The 23,889-nt window shown below is 44.6% G+C and overlaps 1 protein-coding gene across 1 annotated transcript in view; it reads right to left on the bottom strand.

Moving 5' to 3' along the window:
• Window positions 1-2,999: 2,999 nt before the first annotated feature.
• Window positions 3,000-23,889, bottom strand: part of LOC106566248 (mimecan) — a 30,557-nt gene continuing 9,667 nt past the window's right edge. Inside the window, exons 2-6 of the mRNA XM_045691992.2 lie at window positions 15,429-15,519; window positions 10,661-10,825; window positions 6,724-6,926; window positions 6,293-6,385; window positions 3,000-5,327 (exon numbers count right to left, since the gene is read on the bottom strand). Coding sequence (XP_045547948.1) covers window positions 5,157-5,327; window positions 6,293-6,385; window positions 6,724-6,926; window positions 10,661-10,825; window positions 15,429-15,519 — 723 coding nt within the window. The 3' untranslated portion in view covers window positions 3,000-5,156. The remainder of the gene's footprint in view (window positions 5,328-6,292; window positions 6,386-6,723; window positions 6,927-10,660; window positions 10,826-15,428; window positions 15,520-23,889) is intronic.

Raw genomic sequence — 23,889 nt, 5'->3', positions numbered from 1 at the left:
TAGCCTCTTATACCCTACCCTACCCTTATACCCTAGCCTACCTTATAGCCTCTTATAGCCTAGCTTACCTCGTATAGCCTAGCCTACCTCTTATAGCCTCTTATACCCTAGCCTACCCTTATACCCTAGCCTACCTTATAGCCTCTTATAGCCTAGCTTACCACTTATAGCCTAGCCTACCTCTTATAGCCCAGCTTACCTCCTATAACCTAGCCTACCTCGTATAGCCTAGCCTACCTCTTATAGCCTCTTATAGCCAAGCCTACCTCTTATATACTAGTCTACCTTTTACAGCATCATATAGCCTAAGCAACCTCTTATACCCTGGCCTACCTCTTATAACCTAGTCTACCTCTTCTAACCTAGCCAATCTCTTATAGCCTCTTATACCCTAGCCAACCTCCTATAGCCTCGTATACCCTAGCCAACCTCCTATAACCTTGTTTACCTCTTATAGCCTAGGCTACCTCTTATAACCTAACCAACCTCCTATAGCCTAGCCAACCTCCTATAACCTTGCTTACCTCTTATAGCCTAGGCTACCTCTTATAACCTAGCCAACCTCCTATAGCCTAGCCAACCTCTTATAGCCTCTTATACCCTAGCCAACCTCCTATAGCCTTGCTTACCTCTTATAGCCTAACCAACCTCTAATACCCTAGCCAACCTCTTATAGCCTAACCAACCTCTAATAGCCTAGCCAACCTCTTATAGCCTAACCAACCTCTAATAGCCTAGCCAACCTCTTATAGCCTAACCAACCTCTAATAGCCTAGCCAACCTCTTATAGCCTAACCAACCTCTAATACCCTAGCCAACCTCTTATAGCCTAACCAACCTCTAATAGCCTAGCCAACCTCTTATAGCCTAACCAACCTCTAATAGCCTAGCCAACCTCCTATAGCCTTGCTTACCTCTTATAGCCTAGGCTACCTCTTATAACCTAGCCTCCCTCCTATAGCCTTGCTTACCTCTTATAGCCTAACCAACCTCTAATAGCCTAGCCAACCTTCTATAGCCTTGCTTACCTCTTATAGCCTAGGCTACCTCTTATAACCTAGCCTACCTCTTGTAGCCTAGCCAACTCTTTTAACCAAGACAACCTCTTATAGCCTAGCCAACTCCTTATAGTCTAGCCTACCTCTTATAGCCTAGCCTACGTCTTATAACCTCTTATTGCTTTGCCTACCTCTTATAGCCTCTTATAGCCTCGTATAGCCTAGCCTATCTCTTATAGCCTCTTATATCCTGGCCTACCTCTTATAGCCTAGCCAAACTCTTGTAGCCTAGCCTACCTCTTATAACCTAGCCAACCTCTTATAGCCTAGGCAACCTCTTATAGCCTAGCCTACCTCTTATATCCTAGCCAACCTCTTATAGCCTAGCCAACCTCTTATAGCCTAGCCAACCTCTTATAGCCTAGCCAACCTCTTATAGCCTACCTCTTATAGCCTAGCCTACCTCTTATAGCCTAGCCAACCTCTTATAGCCTAGCCTACCTCTTATAACCTAGCCAACCTCTTATAGCCTAGCCAACCTCTTATAGCCTAGCCAACCTCTTATAGCCTAGCCAACCTGTCAAGCTTACAGATGAGCAGTAGCTCAGTGTGATATCTTTTGCCAGATATCACATTCTTGTTGGAGAATCAGGATTAACTGGATAAACATACTCTTACTATTATACCCTGTTAGAAAAGCATATATCTGATGGTGCGCTGTTATACTGTATATCACTGGAAATAGTTTGGCTTAGTAGGATACAGAAGTTTGTATTGAGTTTCTGATTGTTAGAGATGGGGGGGGGGGGGGGGGGGGGTATCTGTAGATAATTGTGAGTTGTGTGTCTGTATTAGAGGGGGGGTGGGAGATCTGAAAGCATGTTTTATATCAAGATGGGAAAAGAAATCAAACTGGATTGTGGAATGTAAACTATTCTCCTGTTTACTTGGAGTATGTAGTGGTGGTGTCTGCCAAGTTGTCTGGCTTAAAGGAATATTATTACCCCAGATCTTCACTATTTGAGTGTAAACTACTAAACCGTAGATATTTGCTTTCCTTGCAGTTCATAGTTTGATATTGTGTAGAAAGTTATCCCTTGCCCTTAATCACGTCCCTGTACCGTGTCAATGTTACTGGTTGTTGTTGTTTACAAATTACACTCGGAAAAACAAAATGGGGGTTTTTGTTTGGTTGACGTTCATACAGGGTTTCATTTAAAAAAAAATTTTTTTTTAAAGAATTTTAATTTTATTAAAATATAATAAAACACAGCCACGGTCAAATACAATTTTTTTTGTTTTTACTGTACAGGTCAGAATCAAAGGTAATAATCACAGGCGATAATCACGGGTAGTAACCACGGGTGATAACCACGGGTGATAACCACGGGTGATAACCACGGGTAGTACCACGGGTGATAATCACAGGCGATAACCACGGGTGATAACCACGGGTGATAACCACGGGTGATAACCACGGGCGATAATCACGGGAGATAACCACGGGTAATAACCACGGGTAGTAACCACGGGTAGTAACCACGGGTAATAATCACAGGCGATAACCATGGGTAATAACCACGGGTAATAACCACGGGTGATAACCACGGGTGATAACCACGGGTGATAACCACGGGCGATAATCACGGGCGATAACCACGGGTAATAACCACGGGTAGTAACCACGGGTAGTAACCACAGGTGATAACCACGGGTGATAATCACGGGCAATAACCACGGGTAATAACCACGGGTAGTAACCACGGGTAATAACCACGGGTAATAACCACGGGTAGTAACCACGGGTAATAACCACGGGTAGTAACCACGGGTAGTAACCACGGGTAGTAACCACGGGTAATAACCACGGGTGATAATTCCTAATTATCCTTTTCTAAAAAGGACTTCAGAAAAGGATCATACCACCTCTGATTCCACTATTTCAATATCAAAGCTTACAATTTTGAGACACAGACGCATTAGGTTCACAATACCAAAGGCTACGTATTTCAAAGATACATTTATTGTCAACTTCTACTTAAGAACCAGTTTACATGAAGGTAATTCACAGAATTCAGAAAGCCAAAAGCTTGACTCAACATTTTGAATAAGTCATAATTCATACATTATGCAGAAGCAAACGTTGAATAAAAGGTGTATTTACAAAGGCTTCCGACCATTTAGCTCATGTGTTCAAGTTTATGTTCAAGACCAGTCTAAATGTAAAGGAGATTAATCAGAAACAACAGAGAGAAGTGACACGCTAACGTTTCAGTCCCAATCCACTAGCCTTCTGAAAGACACTGAGAAAGACCTGGGCACAATTTTTTTTTTTACAGAAGAAACGTTCAGACAGAAATGGAATGTATGGTGTAGACGACCAGTCATAACAGATGGTCTTGTCTTTGTCAAGTAGATTAGGGAATTGTGTTGAATCTATTCAGTACATGTCTGCCTGTCTGGCTGAAAGCCCTGTAGAAGCTGTCTGTATTACTACTGTAACGTTATTTAATAACCAGGAAGTCCATTAACGTTGGAAAACTTTCCCTAAATCCTCTAGTTATACAGAAATCCTGTTTGGAGTATTCCGGATTCCCTGCTTATTCCCTACTGATTCTAGCCTGTTGAGGATAGGGGGCAGTATTTTCACGGCCGGATGAAAAACGTACCCAAATTAAACTGGTTACTACTCTTGCTCAGAAACTAGAATATGCATATTATTAGTAGATTTGGATAGAAAACACTCTGAAGTTTCTAAAACCGTTTGAATGGTGTCTGTGAGTGTAACAGAACTCATATGGCAGGCAAAAACCTGAGAAAAATTCAACCAGGAAGTGGAGGATCTGAGAATTGTAGTTCTTTTTTCTAATCCCTTTCGAAACTACAGTGTCTGTGGGGTCACGTTTCACTTCCTAAGGCTTCAATTGGCTGTCAAAAGCCTTAAGAAAGTTGTTTCATCTGTCTCCTGTAACTAGGCAGAGTATAGGAGCTCAGTCACTGAGTGGACTGCCTGGGGACAAAGGGATTGGATATGCGCGGTCCCGCAAGTGCGCTGTTCCTTCTTTTTCTCCTTGAATGAATACGCTATTGTCCGGTTGGAAAACAATCGCATTTTTACGTTAAAAATCACATAAAGATTGATTTTAAACAACGTTTGACATGCTTCTAAGTACGGTAATGGAACATTTTGACTTTTTGTGTCTCGAATTGTACTCGCGCGTTATGCCTTTGGATAGTGACCTGAATGCACGAACAAAACGGAGGTATTTGGACATAAATATGGATTATTTTGAACAAAAACAACATTTCTTGTGGAAGTAGCAGTCCTGGGAGTGCATTCTGACTAAGATCAGCAAAGGTAAGAGAATATTTATAATCCTAATTCTGAGTTTAGGTGACCCCGAACTTGGTGTGTGTCTGTATAGCTTGCTGTGATGGCGAGCTATGTACTCAGAATATTGAAAAATGTGCTTTCTCCGTAAAGCTATTTAAAAATCTGACACAGCGGTTGCATAAAGGAGTTCTGTATCTATAATTCTTAAAATAATTGTATTGTATTTTGTCAACGTTTATGATGAGTATTTTTGTAAATTCACCGGAAGTTTTTGGTGGGAATACATTTTCTGAACATCACGCGCCAATGTAAAATGCTGTTTTTGGATATAAATATGAACTTTATCGAACAAAACATACATGTATTGTGTAACATGATGTCCTAGGAGTGTCATCTGATGAAGATCGTCAAAGGTTAGTGCTTCATTTAGCTGTGTTTTGGGTTTTTGTGACATATATCCTTGCTTGGAAAATGGCTGTGTGGTTATTTTGGCCTATGTACTCTCCTAACATAATCTAATGTTTTGCTTTCGCTGTGAAATCGGACAATGTGGTTGGATTAAGGAGAAGTGTATCTTTAAAATGGTTGTAAAATAGTGAGAGAATAAAATAATGAGAAATTGAAATTATTAGATTTTTGAGGTTTGTATTTCGCGCCCTGCTGTTCCATTGGATGTTGGCTAGGCGTTCTGCTAGCGGAACGTCTGTTCTCAACAGGCTCTAGGACTCCTCCAACTAGGATTTCTGGAAAACCTGGGAATTTTGGAAAAGTTACCGAAATTTCACAACCTTACAGAAGACCTTTCCCCCCGGGGAGTCTTTTGTTTAGCGGTACTTTCCGACGGGAAGAGACTTGAGGCAGGTGAAGCTGTCTGGGGACTTGGACAGCAGCACTGGGTTCCCATCCAACCTCACCTCTATCAGGTTGGGTCTGATGTAGTACGTGTTGTTGCCATTACAGAATGTGTCGGTGGTGACATCAGTGATGTTGTTGTTCTGTAATGGCAGAGAAAAGAGAGAAGAAGAGCAGGATCATTATTACTCTAGGACAGGGATGGGCAACTTTGATGGGGTAGTGAATCATGTGGGGCCGCAGTGGCTCGCGGGTCTGCGTACGCACATCCATACCTACACATGCTGACAAGTTATTTTGTGCAATCAAACTATTTGTGCAGTTAAAGTACTTAAAGGTGCAATATGCAGAAATAGCTCCACCATTTCCTGGTTGCAAAAATGTCAGTTTATGTGACAAATAAGGACTGTGTAGAGAATGTAGAGTGTAGAGAATTATTGTACCATCTAAACCACTGTGAAATATATTTTCCATAACCAAGAATATTGTATTTTTAGCTGTTTGAAGCTGGTGGACAAAACCGAAAGTAAAAGACGCAAAAACTAAACTTGAGAACGGGAAGCATAGAAATACCGCACATAGAACAGATCTACCACTTCTTAGACTTGCTTTTAATGAGAATGACAGATCTATAAAATAACATTTCTATGTGAATTTGGTTCGAGTCGCCCAAAAAGTGATACATTGCAGCTTTAACTCTCTTCACTAAATGCATTTTAAAAGTAGCCAGGGCCGTCCCTGGCCTTTTACTCTCAAAAGTAAGTTCAGAGTTCTGGGCCATCAGTTGCCCATCCCTGGGTAAGGGTAATCCCTGCTCTAGGAGTTTTTCTTGATCATGTATGAGCAGGAGAAACTCATGCCCCAGACAGCACTCAGAGAGCAGTGCTTTTTTGACCAACACATGAAGACAGCAGAGCTATTTGACCATTTCAATACTTTTTCCTGGTCAGGTCAAGCAGTTAGGTAAAGCACTCAGATTTCTGGGTGGGAAACTTTGGAAAAGTTTCTGAAACTTTGCTAGCCCTGTCAGGATAAACTCAGACTCCTATGCATGCCGTTTTGAACTCATTCTGTAGTGTCCAGTCTGAGTCTAGTGTGTGGTACTGACCTGTAGGTGAATAATGCGAACGCTCTCAGGGATCACTGGCACGGCCTCCAGCTCATTGTCTCCGAGGAACAGGTTAACCAGCTGCTTCAGTTTCTGCATGAAATCACCAACGTTATTAAATGTGCTGATGACGATCCATCTTGAAATATCCTCTTGGACTTTTAATAGTCAGTATACAAGGATTATTTCTCATTCCTTTTTACAACTCCATCCTTTCTAACATGCAAGGGTATGTTATTAAGTGGAAGGTAGTCCTGGAAATGCTCCAATCAGCCACCTGACGAGCCACAGTCAAGCACACAAGGTGGCTAAAATTGTAGCTAGCTACACAATCACTCAACGTCTTACCTGACAAAGATCCCAGTGGGATGGAAACATTGCTGTTGAGTATCTTAATACACCACTTGGGAGTATAAAAGACTGAAACATACCTTGAAGGCGTTGGCCTTGACCCCTTTGGTTTTGAGATGATTGTGGTTGGCGTTGAAGGTTGTGAGCTTGCCGGGCAGCATGGGCAGCTTGACCAGATGGTTCTCAGCCAAATTGAGTTCCTCCAACAGGGTAAGCTTGGAGAACGCTCCGTCCTGGATCTCCGAGATCAGGTTCCCCGTCAGGTCGATTCTCTTCAGAGTCACTGGAGATAAGATGGAAAATAGAACGTAGAACAAAGAACATACTCTAATTCTAGAATCAGAATCGAACATAAGTTCAGAGATCAGGTTCCCCATCAGGTCGATCCTCTACAGAATATATTGGAGTAGAATAGAATAGAACTTAATTGTCGATCCGAGGTTGTAAAATTGCGAAATTGCTGTTTTATCTAACACATAGCACTGCTAAGCTATAGCCCTCATGCTCTGATGGGAATGGTTAATCTATAAATAAAGTAAGTTATGCAATATTTTGACTAATTTCCACATGTACACACAGAGATATGGATGATTCAGAACTATCCTTCTGGGAGTTTAAACTTCTGCAGGGTAAATCTAAAACTGGGATAGAGACCGAGAGAGTTTGCCAGACATTCCGTCTCGCCAGCTTTAAATCCAGATGTGCCTCTACTTATGTCAGTAAAGGTCCATGGCCGGGCCTCGAGGGGCCCACATAACATCAACGAACACAAACACATGCCCAACTAAAGGAAGCACTTAGATGTCTACAGACCCTCCGCAAGGCCAAGAAATGTCCATCTGTTATCTTTCCTTCTTCCCTGAATGAATGTTCCTCTGCATATATGTTCCAGTAGTATTATATATATTGGACATGTTCCAGTAGTATTATATATATTGGACATGTTCCAGTAGTATTATATATATTGGACATGTTCCAGTAGTATTATATATGTTGGACATGTTCCAGTAGTATTATATATATTGGACATGTTCCAGTAGTATTATATATATTGGACATGTTCCAGTAGTATTATATATATTGGACATGTTCCAGTAGTATTATATATATTGGACATGTTCCAGTAGTATTATATATATTGGACATGTTCCAGTAGTATTATATATATTGGACATGTTCCAGTAGTATTATATATATTGGACATGTTCCAGCAGTATTATATATATTGGACATATTCCATTGGTATTATATATGTTGGACATGTTCCAGTAGTATTATATATATATATATTGGACATGTTCCAGTAGTATTATATATATATATATATATATATTGGACATGTTCCAGTAGTATTATATATGTTGGACATGTTCCAGTAGTATTATAAATATTGGACATGTTCCAGTAGTATTATATATATTGGACATGTTCCAGTAGTATTATAAATATTGGACATGTTCCAGTAGTATTATATATGTTGGACATGTTCCAGTAGTATTATATATATTGGACATGTTCCAGTAGTATTATATATATTGGACATGTTCCAGTAGTATTATATATGTTGGACATGTTCCAGTAGTATTATAAATATTGGACATGTTCCAGTAGTATTATATATATTGGACATGTTCCAGTAGTATTATATATATTGGACATGTTCCAGTAGTATTATATATATTGGACATGTTCCAGTAGTATTATATATATTGGACATGTTCCAGTAGTATTATATATATTGGACATGTTCCAGTAGTATTATAAATATTGGACATGTTCCAGTAGTATTATATATATTGGACATATTCCAGTAGTATTATATATGCTGGACATGTTCCATTGGTATTATATATGTTGGACATGTTCCAGTAGTATTATAAATATTGGACATGTTCCAGTAGTATTATATATATTGGACATGTTCCAGTAGTATTATAAATATTGGACATGTTCCAGTAGTATTATATATATTGGACATGTTCCAGTAGTATTATAAATATTGGACATGTTCCAGTAGTATTATATATATATATATAGGACATGTTCCAGTAGTATTATATATATTGCTCAAAAAATAAAGGGAACACTAAAATAACACATCCTAGATCTGAATGAATGAAATAATCTTATTAAATACTTTTTTCTTTACATAGTGGAATGTGCTGATAAACAAAATCACACAAAAATAAGCAATGGAAATCCAATTTATCAACCCATGGAGGTCTGGATTTGGAGTCACACTCAAAATTAAAGTGGAAAACCACACTACAGGCTGATCCAACTTTGATGTAATGTCCTTAAAACAAGTCAAAATGAGGCTCAGTAGTGTGTGTGGCCTCTACGTGCCTGTATGACCTCCCTACAACACCTGGGCATGCTCCTGATGAGGTGGCGGATGGTCTCCTGAGGGATCCCCTCCCAGACCTGGACTAAAGCATCCGCCAACTCCTGGACAGTCTGTGGTGCAACGTGGCGTTGGTGGATGGAGCGAGACATGATGTCCCAGATGTGCTCAATTGGATTCAGGTCTGGGGAACGGGCGGGCCAGTCCATAGCATCAATGCCTTTCTCTTGCAGGAACTGCTAACACACTCCAGCCACATGAGGTCTAGCATTGTCTTGCATTAGGAGGAACCCAGGGCCAACTGCACCAGCATATGGTCTCACAAGGGGTCTGAGGATCTCATCTAGGTACCTAATGGCAGTCAGGCTACCTCTGGCGAGCACATGGAGGGCTGTGTGGCCCCCCAAAGAAATGCCACCCCACACCATGACTGACCCACCGCCAAACTGGCCATGCTGGAGGATGTTGCAGGCAGCAGAACGTTCTCCACGGCGTCTCCAGACTCTGTCACGTCTGTCACATGTGCTCAGTGTGAACATGCTTTCATCTGTGAAGAGCACAGGGCGCCAGTGGCGAATTTGCCAATCTTGGTGTTCTCTGGCAAATGCCAAACGTCCTGCATGGTGTTGGGCTGTAAGCACAACCCCCACCTGTGGACGTCGGGCCCTCTACCACCCTCATGGAGTCTGTTTCTGACTGTTTGAGCAGACACACCCCCCTGTGGCTCATTTGGTAGAGCATGGTGTTTGCAACGCCAGCATGGTGTGTGCAATGCCAGGGTTGTGGGTTCGATTCCCACAAGGGGCCAGGACAAAAATAAATGTATGAAATGTATGTATTCACTACTGTAAGTCGCTCTGGATAAGAGCGTCTGCTAAATGACTAAAATGTAAATGTAAATTTGTGGCCTGCTGGAGGTCATTTTGCAGGGCTCTGGCAGTGCTTCTCCTGCTCCTCCTTGCACAAAGGTGGAGGTAGCGGTCCTGCTGCTGGGTTGTTGCCCTCCTACGGCCTCTTCCACGTCTCCTGATGTACTGGCCTGTCTCCTGGTAGCGCCTCTATGCTCTGGACACTACGCTGACAGACACAGCAAACCTTCTTGCCACAGCTCGCATTGATGTGCCATCCTGGATGAGCTGCACTACCTGAGCCACTTGTGTGGGTTGTAGACTCCGTCTCATGCTACCACTAGAGTGAAAGCACCGCCAGCATTCAAAAGTGACCAAAACATCAGCCAGGAAGCATAGGAACTGAGAAGTGGTCTGTGGTCACCACCTGCAGAACCACTCCTTTATTGGGGGTGTCTTGCTAATTGCCTATAATTTCCACCTGTTGTCTATTCCATTTGCACAACAGCATGTGAAATCTATTGTCAATCAGTGTTGCTTCCTAAGTGGACAGTTTGATTTCACAGAAGTGTGGTTGACTTGGAGTTACATTGTGTTGTTTAAGTGTTCCCTTTATTTTTTTGAGCAGTGTATATACATTGGACATGTTCCAGTAGTATTATATATATATTGGACATGTTCCAGTAGTATTACTTCCCAGGTTTCTAGAAATCCTGGTGTATCCCAGATATCTGGCTTCAGGTGAAAATTAGCAAGGAGAGGATCCTCCAACCAGGACATTTGGAAAAATCAGTTTTCTTTGGATCTGGAAACTTCCCTACTCACCGATATCTGCGAAGTCTTTATTGGTGATCTTGTTGATCTTGTTATAGCGTGCGTAGAAGTAGGCAGTCTCCTTGGGCAGGGTGGGCACAGCAGTCATCTCTGGAACGACCTCCTCACAGTACACAGAGCCGGTCAGACACACACACAGCAGGCATGTGGGCAGCTCTGGAGACACAGAACACACAAGATGGATGGATGGATGGATGGATGGATGGATGGATGGGTGGGTGAATGGATTGACTGACAGATTTTTGTGTCATTAAAGGGTCTTGAATCTTTCAGATGCCCAACCTACAGTTGAAGTCGGAAGTTTACATACACCTTAGCGAAATACATTTAAACTCAGTTTTTCACAATTCCCGACATTTAATCCTAGTAAGTATTCCCTGTTTTAGGTCAGTTAGGATCACCACTTTATTTTAAGAATGTGAAATGTCAGAATAATAGTAGAGAAAATGATTTATTTCAGATTATATTTCTTTCATCACATTCCCAGTGGGTCAGAAGTTTACATACACTCAATCAGTATTTGGTAGCATTGCCTTTAAATTGTTTAACTTGGGTCAAACGTTACGGGTAGCCGTCCCCAAGCTTCCCACAATAAGTTGGGTGAATTTTGGCCCATTCCTCCTGACAGAGCTGGTGTAACTGAGTCAGTTTTGAGGGCCTCCTTGCTCGCACATGCTTTTTCAGTTCTTCCCACAAATGTTCTATGGGATTGAGGTCAGGGCTTTGTGATGGCCACTCCAATACCTTGACTTTGTTATCCTTAAGCCATTTTGCCACAACTTTGGAAGTGTGCTTGGGGTCATTGTCCATTTGGAAGACCCATTTGCGACCAAGCTTTAACTTCCTGACTGATGTCTTGAGATGTTGCTTCAACATATCTACATAATTGTCCTACCTCATGATGCCATCTATTTTGTGAAGTGCACCAGTCCCTCCTGCAGCAAAGCACCCCCACAACATGATGCTGCCACCCCCATGCTTCACGGTTGGGATGGTGTTCTTCGGCTTGCAAGCCTCCCCCTTTTTCCGCCAAACGTATCAATGGTCATTATGGCCAAACAGTTCTATTTTTGTTTCATCAGACCAGAGGACATTTCTCCAAAAAGTACCATCTTTGTCCCCATGTGCAGTTTCAAACCGTAGACTGGCTTTTTTTATGGCGGTTTTGGAGCAGTGACTTCTTCCTTGCTGAGCGGCCTTTCAGGTTATGTCGATATAGGACTCATTTTATTGTGGATATAGATATTTTTGTACCCGTTTCCTCCAGCATCTTCACAAGGTCCTTTGCTGTTGTTCTGGGATTGATTTGCACTTTTCGCACTAAAGTACGTTCATCTCTAGGAGACATAATGCATCTCCTTCCTGAGCGGTATGATGGCTGCGTGGTCCCATGGTGTTTATACTTGCGTACTATTGTTTGTACAGATGAACGTGGTACCTTCAGGTGTTTGGAAATTGCTCCCAAGGATGAACCAGACTTATGGAGGTCTACAATTTTTTTTCTGAGATCTTGGCTGATTTCTTTAGATTTTCCCATGATGTCAAGCAAAGAGGCACTGAGTTTGAAGGTAGGCCTTGAAATACATCCACAGGTACACCTCCAATTGACTGAAATTATGCCAATTAGCCTATCAGAAGCTTCTAAAGCCATGACGTCATTTTCTGGAATTATCCAAGCTATTTAAAGGCACAGTCAACTTAGTGTATGTAAACTTCTGACCCACTGGAATTGTGATACAATGAATTATAAGTGAAATAATCTGTCTGTAAACAACTGTTGGAAAAATTACTTGTGTCATGCACAAAGTAGATGTCCTAACCGACTTGCCAAAACTATAGTTTGTTAACTCCAACCTAAGTGTATCCAACCTGTTGGATAACCTTAACTTACCTCATTTGCATTCACTGTATATAGACTTTTTGTTTTCTTTTGTTCTACTGTATTATTGACTGTATGTTTTGTTTATTCCATGTGTAACTCTGTGTTGTTGTATGTTGTCGAACTGCTTTGCTTTATCTTGGCCAGGTCGCAGTTGTAAATGAGAACTTGTTCTCAACTGGCCTACCTGGTTAAATAAAGGTGAAATAAATAAATAAAAACCTAAGCGTATGTAAACTTCCGACTTCAACTGTGTTTGGGTTTATAACGTATAATAACAGACTGCATATCATCCTCTTTCATGGACACTTCTAAGATTTATTTTGGATTCGTTTGCAAGGGCACTTTAGCTATTGTTGTTGCAAAAGTTGCTTTCGTTGGTTTAACTATTTCTTTAGTTTTCCTCTAGGTTTTGTCCTGGTAGCCAAGGTATAATGGCTATAGGGGCCTCTGGTACTATAATGGAGGCTATAGCCAGGATATAATGGCTATAGGGCCTCTGGTACTATAATGGAGGCTATAGCCAAGGTATAATGGCTATAGGGGCCTCTGGTACTATAATGGAGGCTATAGCCAGGTATAATGGCTATAGGGGCCTCTGGTACTATAATGGAGGCTATAGCCAGGATATAATGGCTATAGGGCCTCTGGTACTATAATGGAGGCTATAGCCAAGGTATAATGGCTATAGGGGCCTCTGGTACTATAATGGAGGCTATAGCCAAGGTATAATGGCTATAGGGGCCTCTGGTACTATAATGGAGGCTATAGCCAGGATATAATGGCTATAGGGCCTCTGGTACTATAATGGAGGCTATAGCCAAGGTATAATGGCTATAGGGGCCTCTGGTACTATAATGGAGGCTATAGCCAAGGTATAATGGCTATAGGGGCCTCTGGTACTATAATGGAGGCTATAGCCAAGGTATAATGGCTATAGGGGCCTCTGGTACTATAATGGAGGCTATAGCCAGGATATAATGGCTATAGGGCCTCTGGTACTATAATGGAGGCTATAGCCAAGGTATAATGGCTATAGGGGCCACTGGTACTATAATGGAGGCTATAGCCAAGGTATAATGGCTATAGGGCCTCTGGTACTATAATGGAGGCTATAGCCAGGATATAATGGCTATAGGGCCTCTGGTACTATAATGGAGGCTATAGCCAAGGTATAATGGCTATAGGGGCCTCTGGTACTATAATGGAGGCTATAGCCAGGATATAATGGCTATAGGGCCTCTGGTACTATAATGGAGGCTATAGCCAAGGTATAATGGCTATAGGGGCCTCTGGTACTATAATGGAGGCTATAGCCAAGGTATAATGGCTATAGGGGCCACTGGTACTATAATGGAGGCTATAGCCAAGGTATAATGGCTATAGGGGCCTCTGGTACTATAATGGAGGCTATAGCCAGGATATAATCGCTATAGGGCCTCTGGTACTATAATGGAGGCTATAGCCAGGATATAATGGCTATAGGGGCCTCTGGTACTATAATGGAGGCTATAGCCAGGATATAATGGCTATAGGGGCCTCTGGTACTATAATGGAGGCTATAGCCAAGGTATAATGGCTATAGGGGCCTCTGGTACTATAATGGAGGCTATAGCCAGGATATAATGGCTATAGGGCCTCTGGTACTATAATGGAGGCTATAGCCAGGATATAATGGCTATAGGGCCTCTGGTACTATAATGGAGGCTATAGCCAAGGTATAATGGCTATAGGGGCCTGTGGTACTATAATGGAGGCTATAGCCAAGATATAATGGCTATAGGGCCTCTGGTACTATAATGGAGGCTATAGCCAAGGTATAATGGCTATAGGGGTCTCTGGTACTATAATGGAGGCTATAGCCAAGGTATAATGGCTATAGGGCCTCTGGTACTATAATGGAGGCTATAGCCAAGTTATAATGGCTATAGGGGCCTCTGGTACTATAATGGAGGCTATAGCCAGGATATAATGGCTATAGGGCCTCTGGTACTATAATGGAGGCTATAGCCAAGGTATAATGGCTATAGGGGCCGCTGGTACTATAATGGAGGCTATAGCCAAGTCGTGAGGTTTCTCTCCTCTAAGTCATGTTTTTAATAAGCTCAGATGCTGCCTGGTGTACAGAGCAAACAATATGACCAGAGTTTTCTTCAGCCTGCCAGATGTGTGTGTGTGTGGGGGGGCACTATGAAACTTGTACTGGTTGTATTGCACCATCGATCAAGTACAGCTATAGGATTGAAATGATTTTAAATTGTATTTGAAGCCAGGTTTGTTCCTCTCCCAGGCCGACAAGAAACAGACAGACAGACAGACAGACAGACAGACAGACAGACAGACAGACAGACAGACAGACAGACAGACAGACAGACAGACAGACAGACAGACAGACAGACAGACAGACAGACAGACAGACAGACAGGCAGGCAGGCAGGCAGGCAGGCAGGCGTGGTGCATGACAGCTTCCAATTAGTGCTGTTGTGTGTTCCACCCTGATCCCTTTGCTACCCCACACAGCTAGGCAGTACATCAGGAAAGAGAGTGAGTCTGGGAGAGGGAGAGGCAGGGAAAGGCATGGATAGACAGGGAGACAAAGACTGAGGCAGGGCAAGAGGGAGATGGAGAGTGAGGCAGGGGGAGAGGGAGAGTCAGAGGGAGAGACCAGTATGGACAGAGGGAGAAGGGGAGGGAGAGAAGGGCAGGGAGGGAGGAAGAGGCAGAGAGAGACCAGTATGGACAGAGGGAGAAGGGGAGGGAGAGGAGGGCAGGGAGGGAGGAAGAGGCAGAGAGAGACCAGTATGGACAGAGGGAGAAGGGGAGGGAGAGAAGGGCAGGGAGGGAGAGAAGAAGCAGAGAAAGCTAAAGTAGCTATCTTACCTGAGGCTGGGGCATCGTCTGGTTCATCAGCAGGCAGGAAGACCATGCTGGAGTCATAGTCCTCTCCCAGCCACAACTCTGCTGCTTCTCTCTAGTGGAGGATAGAGTAACACTGTTAGGATTAACACTGTAGAGTAGCACTGTTAGGATTAACACTGTAGAATAGCACTGTTAGGATTAACACTGTAGAATAACACTGTTAGGATTAACACTGTAGAATAACACTGTTAGGATTAACACTGTAGAATAACACTGTAGAATAACACTGTTAGGATTAACACTGTAGAATAACACTGTTAGGATTAACACTGTAGAATAACACTGTTAGGATTAACACTGTAGAATAACACTGTTAGGGTTAATACTGTAGAGTAACACTGTTAGGATTAACACTGTAGAGTAACACTGTTAGGGTTAACACTGTAGAGTAACACTGTTAGGGTTAACACTGTAGAATAACACTGTTAGGATTAACACTGTAGAATAGCACCGTTAGGATTAACACTGTAGAATAGCACTGTTAGGGTTAACACTGTAGAGTAACACTGTTAGGGTTAACACTGTAGAGTAACACTGTTAGGGTTAACACTGTAGAATAACACTGTTAGGATTAACACTGTAGAATAACACTGTTAGGATTAACATTGTAGAATAACACTGCTAGGATTAATACTGTAGAATAACACTGTTAGGATTAACACTGTAGAATAACACTGTTAGGATTAACACTGTAGAATAACACTGTTAGGATTAACACTGTAGAATAACACTGTTAGGATTAACACTGTAGAATAACACTGCTAGGATTAATACTGTAGAATAACACTGTTAGGATTAACACTGTAGAATAACACTGTTAGGATTAACACTGTAGAATAACACTGTTAGGATTAACACTGTAGAATATCACTGTTAGGATTAACACTGTAGAATAACACTGTTAGGATTAACACTGTAGAATAACACTGTTAGGATTAACACTGTAGAATAACACTGTTAGGATTAACACTGTAGAATAACACTGTGTGTAGGTCCGGGGGGGGGGTCCCGTAGGTTTGGGAGAGTGTCTCGCTGGTCTTGGCGTCTATTGCCTTCCGGTTTGGAGCGAGCAGTCGCACCAGTCGCACCACGCTTCGCTCCACAGGTAATATTACACTTCGCTACATTACAACGGCTTGATTTGTTTGATCTGAGCAATTCTTCTTAGCTAGCTACATAGCCGTCTTTGTATCAAAGATAATTGTGTAGTTTAGAGTAACTGAGTAATTATCGAGGCTAGCTATCTTCGTCCTCCTAACGTAGTCAACACTGCTAGCTGCTAGCTAGCTAGTCATCACTGTTAGCTAGCCAACTTCTACCGACTAGCAGCACCGCAGAAACTATTACATTACAACGCAACGACTTGATTAGTGTGGTGTTAGTGTTAGTTAGCCAGCTACATAGTTGTCTTTGCTGTCTCTGTATCTAAGATAATTGTGTAGTTTGAGTTTGAGTATTATCGAGGTGTGCTAGCCAGCCGCGGCGCCAGACTTACTCAACACACCTAGTCATCATTAACCCACTGCCAGCTAGCCAACCGTTACCGACTAGCAGCGCTGTAGTTACTAATACTTTACAACGGAACGATTTGACTAGTGCAGTGTTACCTAGCTAGCTACCTAGTTGTCTTTGTCATAGCTTGATAATTGTTAATTGATAATTGTTAGCTAGCCAGCCATCGAGGTTAGCTAGCCAGCTATTTCCGTCCCCCGCGACGCCATTTTTCCTAACCTAGCCAACTATTACCGACGAGCAGCATTGTTGAAACTAAATACACTACAAGGAACGTCTTGATTAGTGTTATGTTAGCTAGCTAGCTACAAAGTTGCTTTGTATCATGACAAGGTGTAGTACTGAAACTACCGAGGTTACCTAGCCAGCTACACGTTCAAAGTCAACAACGCAGCCACTGCTAGCTAGCCTACTCCACCAGCCAGCAGTACTGTATCATTTTAGTCAATAACATTTTTGCAACGTAAGCTTAACTTCCTGAACATTCGAGACGTGTAGTCCACTTGTCACTCCAATCTCATTTGCATTAGCGTAGCCTCTTCTGTAGCTTGTCTACTATGTGTCTGCCTATCCCTGTTCTCTCTCCTCTGCACAGGCCATACAAACGCTCCACACCGCGTGGCCGCTGCCACTCTAACCTGGTGGTCCCAGCGCGCACGACCCACGTGGAGTTCCAGGTCTCCGGCAGCCTCTGGAACTGCCGGTCTGCGGCCAACAAGGCTGAGTTCATCTCAGCCTATGCTACCCTCCAGTCCCTAGACTTCCTGGCGCTGACGGAAACATGGATCACCACAGATAACACTGCTACTCCTACTGCTCTCTCCTCGTCTGACTACGTGTTCTCGCATACCCCTAGAGCATCGAGCCAGCGGGGTGGTGGCACTGGAATCCTCATCTCTCCCAAGTGGACATTCTCTCTTTCTCCCCTGACCCATCTGTCTATCTCCTCATTTGAATTCCATGCTGTCACAGTTACCAGCCCTTTCAAGCTTAACATCCTTATCATTTATCGCCCTCCAGGTTCCCTTGGAGAGTTCATCAATGAGCTTGACGCCTTGATAAGTTCCTTTCCTGAGGATGGCTCACCTCTCACAGTTCTGGGTGACTTTAACCTCCCCACGTCTACCTTTGACTCATTCCTCTCTGCCTCCTTCTTTCCACTCCTCTCCTCTTTCGACCTCACCCTCTCACCTTCCCCCCCTACTCACAAGGCAGGCAATACGCTTGACCTCATCTTTACTAGATGCTGTTCTTCCACTAATCTCATTGCAACTCCCCTCCAAGTCTCCGACCACTACCTTGTATCTTTTTCCCTCTCGCTCTCATCCAACACTTCTCACTCTCCCCCTACTCGGATGGTATTGCGCCGTCCCAACCTTCGCTCTCTCTCTCCCGCTACTCTCTCCTCTTCCATCCTATCATCTCTTCCCTCTGCTCAAACCTTCTCCAACCTATCTCCTGATTCTGCCTCCTCAACCCTCCTCTCCTCCCTCTCTGCATCCTTTGATTTCCTCTGTCCCCTATCCTCCAGGCCGGCTCGGTCCTCCCCTCCTGCTCCGTGGCTCGACGACTCACTGCGAGCTCACAGAACTGGGCTCCGGGCAGCCGAGCGGAAATGGAGGAAAACTCGCCTCCCTGCGGACCTGGCATCCTTTCACTCCCTCCTCTCTACATTTTCCTCTTCTGTCTCTGCTGCTAAAGCCACTTTCTACCACTCTAAACTCCAAGCATCTGCCTCTAACCCTAGGAAGCTCTTTGCTACCTTCTCCTCCCTCCTGAATCCTCCTCCCCCTCCCCCCCCCCTCCTCCCTCTCTGCGGATGACTTCGTCAACCATTTTGAAAAGAAGGTTGACGACATCCGATCCTCGTTTGCTAAGTCAAACGACACTGCTTGTCCTGCTCACACTGCCCTACCCTGTGCTTTGACCTCTTTCTCCCCTCTCTCTCCAGATGAAATCCCGCGTCTTGTGACGGCCGGCCGCCCAACAACCTGCCCACTTGACCCTATCCCCTCCTCTCTTCTCCAGACCATTTCCGGAGACCTTCTCCCCTACCTCACCTCGCTCATCAACGCATCCTTGACCGCTGGCTACGTCCCTTCCGTCTTCAAGAGAGCGAGAGTTGCACCCCTTCTGAAAAAACCTACACTCGATCCCTCCGATGTCAACAACTACAGACCAGTATCCCTTCTTTCCTTTCTCTCCAAAACTCTTGAACGCGCCGTCCTTGGCCAGCTCTCTTGCTATCTCTCTCAGAATGACCTTCTTGATCCTAATCAGTCAGGTTTCAAGACTGGGCATTCAACTGAGACTGCTCTTCTCTGTGTCACGGAGGCTCTCCGCACTGCTAAAGCTAACTCTCTCTCCTCTGCTCTCATCCTTCTAGACCTATCTGCTGCCTTTGATACCGTGAACCATCAGATCCTCCTCTCCACCCTCTCCGAGCTGGGCATCTCCGGCACCGCGCACGCTTGGATTGCGTCCTACCTGACAGGTCGCTCCTACCAGGTGGCGTGGCGAGAATCTGTCTCCGCACCACGTGCTCTCACCACTGGTGTCCCCCAGGGCTCTGTTCTTGGCCCACTCCTATTCTCGCTATACACCAAGTCACTTGGCTCTGTCATATCCTCACATGGTCTCTCATATCATTGCTATGCAGATGACACACAATTAATCTTCTCCTTTCCCCCTTCTGACAACCAGGTGGCGAATCGCATCTCTGCATGTCTGGCAGACATATCAGTGTGGATGACGGATCACCACCTCAAGCTGAACCTCGGCAAGACGGAGCTGCTCTTCCTCCCGGGGAAGGACTGCCCGTTCCATGATCTCGCCATCACGGTTGACAACTCCCTTGTGTCCTCCTCCCAGAGTGCTAAGAGCCTTGGCGTGACCCTGGACAACACCCTGTCGTTCTCCACCAACATCAAGGCGGTGACCCGATCCTGTAGGTTCATGCTCTACAACATTCGCAGAGTACGACCCTGCCTCACACAGGAAGCGGCGCAGGTCCTAATCCAGGCACTTGTCATCTCCCGTCTGGATTATTGCAACTCGCTGTTGGCTGGGCTCCCTGCCTGTGCCATTAAACCCCTACAACTCATCCAGAACGCCGCAGCCCGTCTGGTGTTCAACCTTCCCAAGTTCTCTCACGTCACCCCGCTCCTCCGCTCTCTCCACTGGCTTCCAGTCGAAGCTCGCATCCGCTACAAGACCATGGTGCTTGCCTACGGAGCTGTGAGGGGAACGGCACCTCCGTACCTTCAGGCTCTGATCAGGCCCTACACCCAAACAAGGGCACTCCGTTCATCCACCTCTGGCCTGCTCGCCTCCCTACCTCCGAGGAAGCACAGTTCCCGCTCAGCCCAGTCAAAACTGTTCGCTGCTCTGGCACCCCAATGGTGGAACAAGCTCCCTCACGACGCCAGGACAGCGGAGTCAATCACCACCTTCCGGAGACACCTGAAACCCCACCTCTTCAAGGAATACCTGGGATAGGATAAAGTAATCCTTCTAACCCCCCCCTTAAAAGATTTAGATGCACTATTGTAAAGTGGTTGTTCCACTGGATATTATAGGTGAATGCACCAATTTGTAAGTCGCTCTGGATAAGAGCGTCTGCTAAATGACTAAAATGTAAATGTAAATGTATTGATCTGTTGCCTCTGTGTGTTGGGGCTACGTTTGAGTTTGAATTGTTAGTGTACTGGACAGTTACGGCAGGAAAATTCCCCTAACTTTCCCAAATAATCCAAGGTTTTCCAGAAATAAAATAAAATAAAATTGTATTTATCACATGCTCTGAATACAACAGGTGAAGACCTTACAGTGAAATGTTTACTTACAAGCACTTAACCAACAAAGCAGATTTATGAAGAAAAAAAATATTTTAATATAACAAATAATTAAGGAGCAATAATAAAATAACAATGTGGAGGCTATATACAGGGTATTACGGTACAGAGTCAATGTGGAGGCTATATACAGGGTATTACGGTACAGAGTCAATGTGGAGGCTATATACAGGGTGTTACGGTACAGAGTCAATGTGGAGGCTATATACAGGGGGTACCGGTACAGAGTCAATGTGGTGGCTATATACAGGGTATTACGGTACAGAGTCAATGTGGAGGCTATATACAGGGGGTACCGGTACAGAGTCAATGTGGAGACTATATACAGGGGGTACCGGTACAGAGTCAATGTGGGGGCTATATACAGGGGGTACCGGTACAGAGTCAATGTGGAGGCTATATACAGGGTGCTACGGTACAGAGTCAATGTGGAGGCTATATACAGGGTGTACCGGTACAGAGTCAATGTGGAGGCTATATACAGGGGGTACCGGTACAGAGTCAATGTGGAGGCTATATACAGGGTGCTACGGTACAGAGTCAATGTGGAGGCTATATACAGGGGGTACCGGTACAGAGTCAATGTGGGGGCTATATACAGGGGGTACCGGTACAGAGTCAATGTAGAGGCTATATACAGGGGGTACCGGTACAGAGTCAATGTGGAGGCTATATACAGGGGGTACCGGTACAGAGTCAATGTGGAGGCTATATACAGGGGGTACCGGTACAGAGTCAATGTGGAGGCTATATACAGGGTATTACGGTACAGAGTCAATGTGGAGACTGTATACAGGGGGTACCAGTACAGAGTCAATGTGGAGGCTATATACAGGGTGTTACGGTACAGAGTCAATGTGGAGGCTATATACAGGGTATTACGGTACAGAGTCAATGTGGAGGCTATATACAGGGGGTACCGGTACAGAGTCAATGTGGAGGCTATATACAGGGGGTAGCGGTACAGAGTCAATGTGGAGGCTATATACAGGGGGTACCGGTACAGAGTCAATGTGGAGGCTATATACAGGGGGTACCGGTACAGAGTCAATGTGGAGGCTATATACAGGGGGTAGCGGTACAGAGTCAATGTGGAGGCTATATACAGGGGGTACCGATACAGAGTCAATGTGGAGGCTATATACAGGGGGTACCGATACAGAGTCAATGTGGAGGCTATATACAGGGTATTACGGTACAGAGTCAATGTGGAGGCTATATACAGGGGGTACCGGTACAGAGTCAATGTGGAGGCTATATACAGGGGGTACCGATACAGAGTCAATGTGGAGGCTATATACAGGGGGTACCGGTACAGAGTCAATGTGGAGGCTATATACAGGGGGTACCGGTACAGAGTCAATGTGGAGGCTATATACAGGGGGTACCGGTACAGAGTCAATGTGGAGGCTATATACAGGGGGTACCGGTACAGAGTCAATGTGGGGGCTATATACAGGGTGTTACGGTACAGAGTCAATGTGGAGGCTATATACAGGGGGTACCGGTACAGAGTCAATGTGGAGGCTATATACAGGGGGGTACCGGTACAGAGTCAATGTGGAGGCTATATACAGGGGGTACCGGTACAGAGTCAATGTGGGGGCTATATACAGGGGGGTACCGGTACAGAGTCAATGTGGAGGCTATATACAGGGTATTACGGTACAGAGTCAATGTGGGGGCTATATACAGGGGGTACCGGTACAGAGTCAATGTGGAGGCTATATACAGGGGGTACCGATACAGAGTCAATGTGGAGGCTATATACAGGGGGTACCGGTACAGAGTCAATGTGGAGGCTATATACAGGGGGTACCGGTACAGAGTCAATGTGGAGGCTATATACAGGGGGTACCGGTACAGAGTCAATGTGGAGGCTATATACAGGGGGTACCGATACAGAGTCAATGTGGAGGCTATATACAGGGGGTACCGATACAGAGTCAATGTGGAGGCTATATACAGGGTATTACGGTACAGAGTCAATGTGGAGGCTATATACAGGGGGTACCGGTACAGAGTCAATGTGGAGGCTATATACAGGGGGTACCGATACAGAGTCAATGTGGAGGCTATATACAGGGGGTACCGGTACAGAGTCAATGTGGAGGCTATATACAGGGGGTACCGGTACAGAGTCAATGTGGAGGCTATATACAGGGGGTACCGGTACAGAGTCAATGTGGAGGCTATATACAGGGGGTACCGGTACAGAGTCAATGTGGGGGCTATATACAGGGTGTTACGGTACAGAGTCAATGTGGAGGCTATATACAGGGGGTACCGGTACAGAGTCAATGTGGAGGCTATATACAGGGGGGTACCGGTACAGAGTCAATGTGGAGGCTATATACAGGGGGTACCGGTACAGAGTCAATGTGGGGGCTATATACAGGGGGGTACCGGTACAGAGTCAATGTGGAGGCTATATACAGGGTATTACGGTACAGAGTCAATGTGGGGGCTATATACAGGGGGTACCGGTACAGAGTCAATGTGGAGGCTATATACAGGGGGTACCGATACAGAGTCAATGTGGAGGCTATATACAGGGGGTACCGGTACAGAGTCAATGTGGAGGCTATATACAGGGGGTACCGGTACAGAGTCAATGTGGAGGCTATATACAGGGGGTACCGGTACAGAGTCAATGTGGAGGCTATATACAGGGGGTACCGGTACAGAGTCAATGTGGGGGCTATATACAGGGTGTTACGGTACAGAGTCAATGTGGAGGCTATATACAGGGGGTACCGGTACAGAGTCAATGTGGAGGCTATATACAGGGGGGTACCGGTACAGAGTCAATGTGGAGGCTATATACAGGGGGTACCGGTACAGAGTCAATGTGGGGGCTATATACAGGGGGGTACCGGTACAGAGTCAATGTGGAGGCTATATACAGGGTATTACGGTACAGAGTCAATGTGGGGGCTATATACAGGGGGGTACCGGTACAGAGTCAATGTGGAGGCTATATACAGGGGGCACCGGTACAGAGTCAATGTGGAGGCTATATACAGGGGGTACCGGTACAGAGTCAATGTGGAGGC

The sequence above is a fragment of the Salmo salar genome, chromosome 12 (assembly GCF_965601325.2).
Source record: "Salmo salar chromosome 12, fSalSal1, whole genome shotgun sequence".
NCBI classification, from domain to species: Eukaryota; Metazoa; Chordata; class Actinopteri; order Salmoniformes; family Salmonidae; genus Salmo; species Salmo salar.
This window is presented reverse-complemented; position numbering and strand designations above follow the sequence as displayed.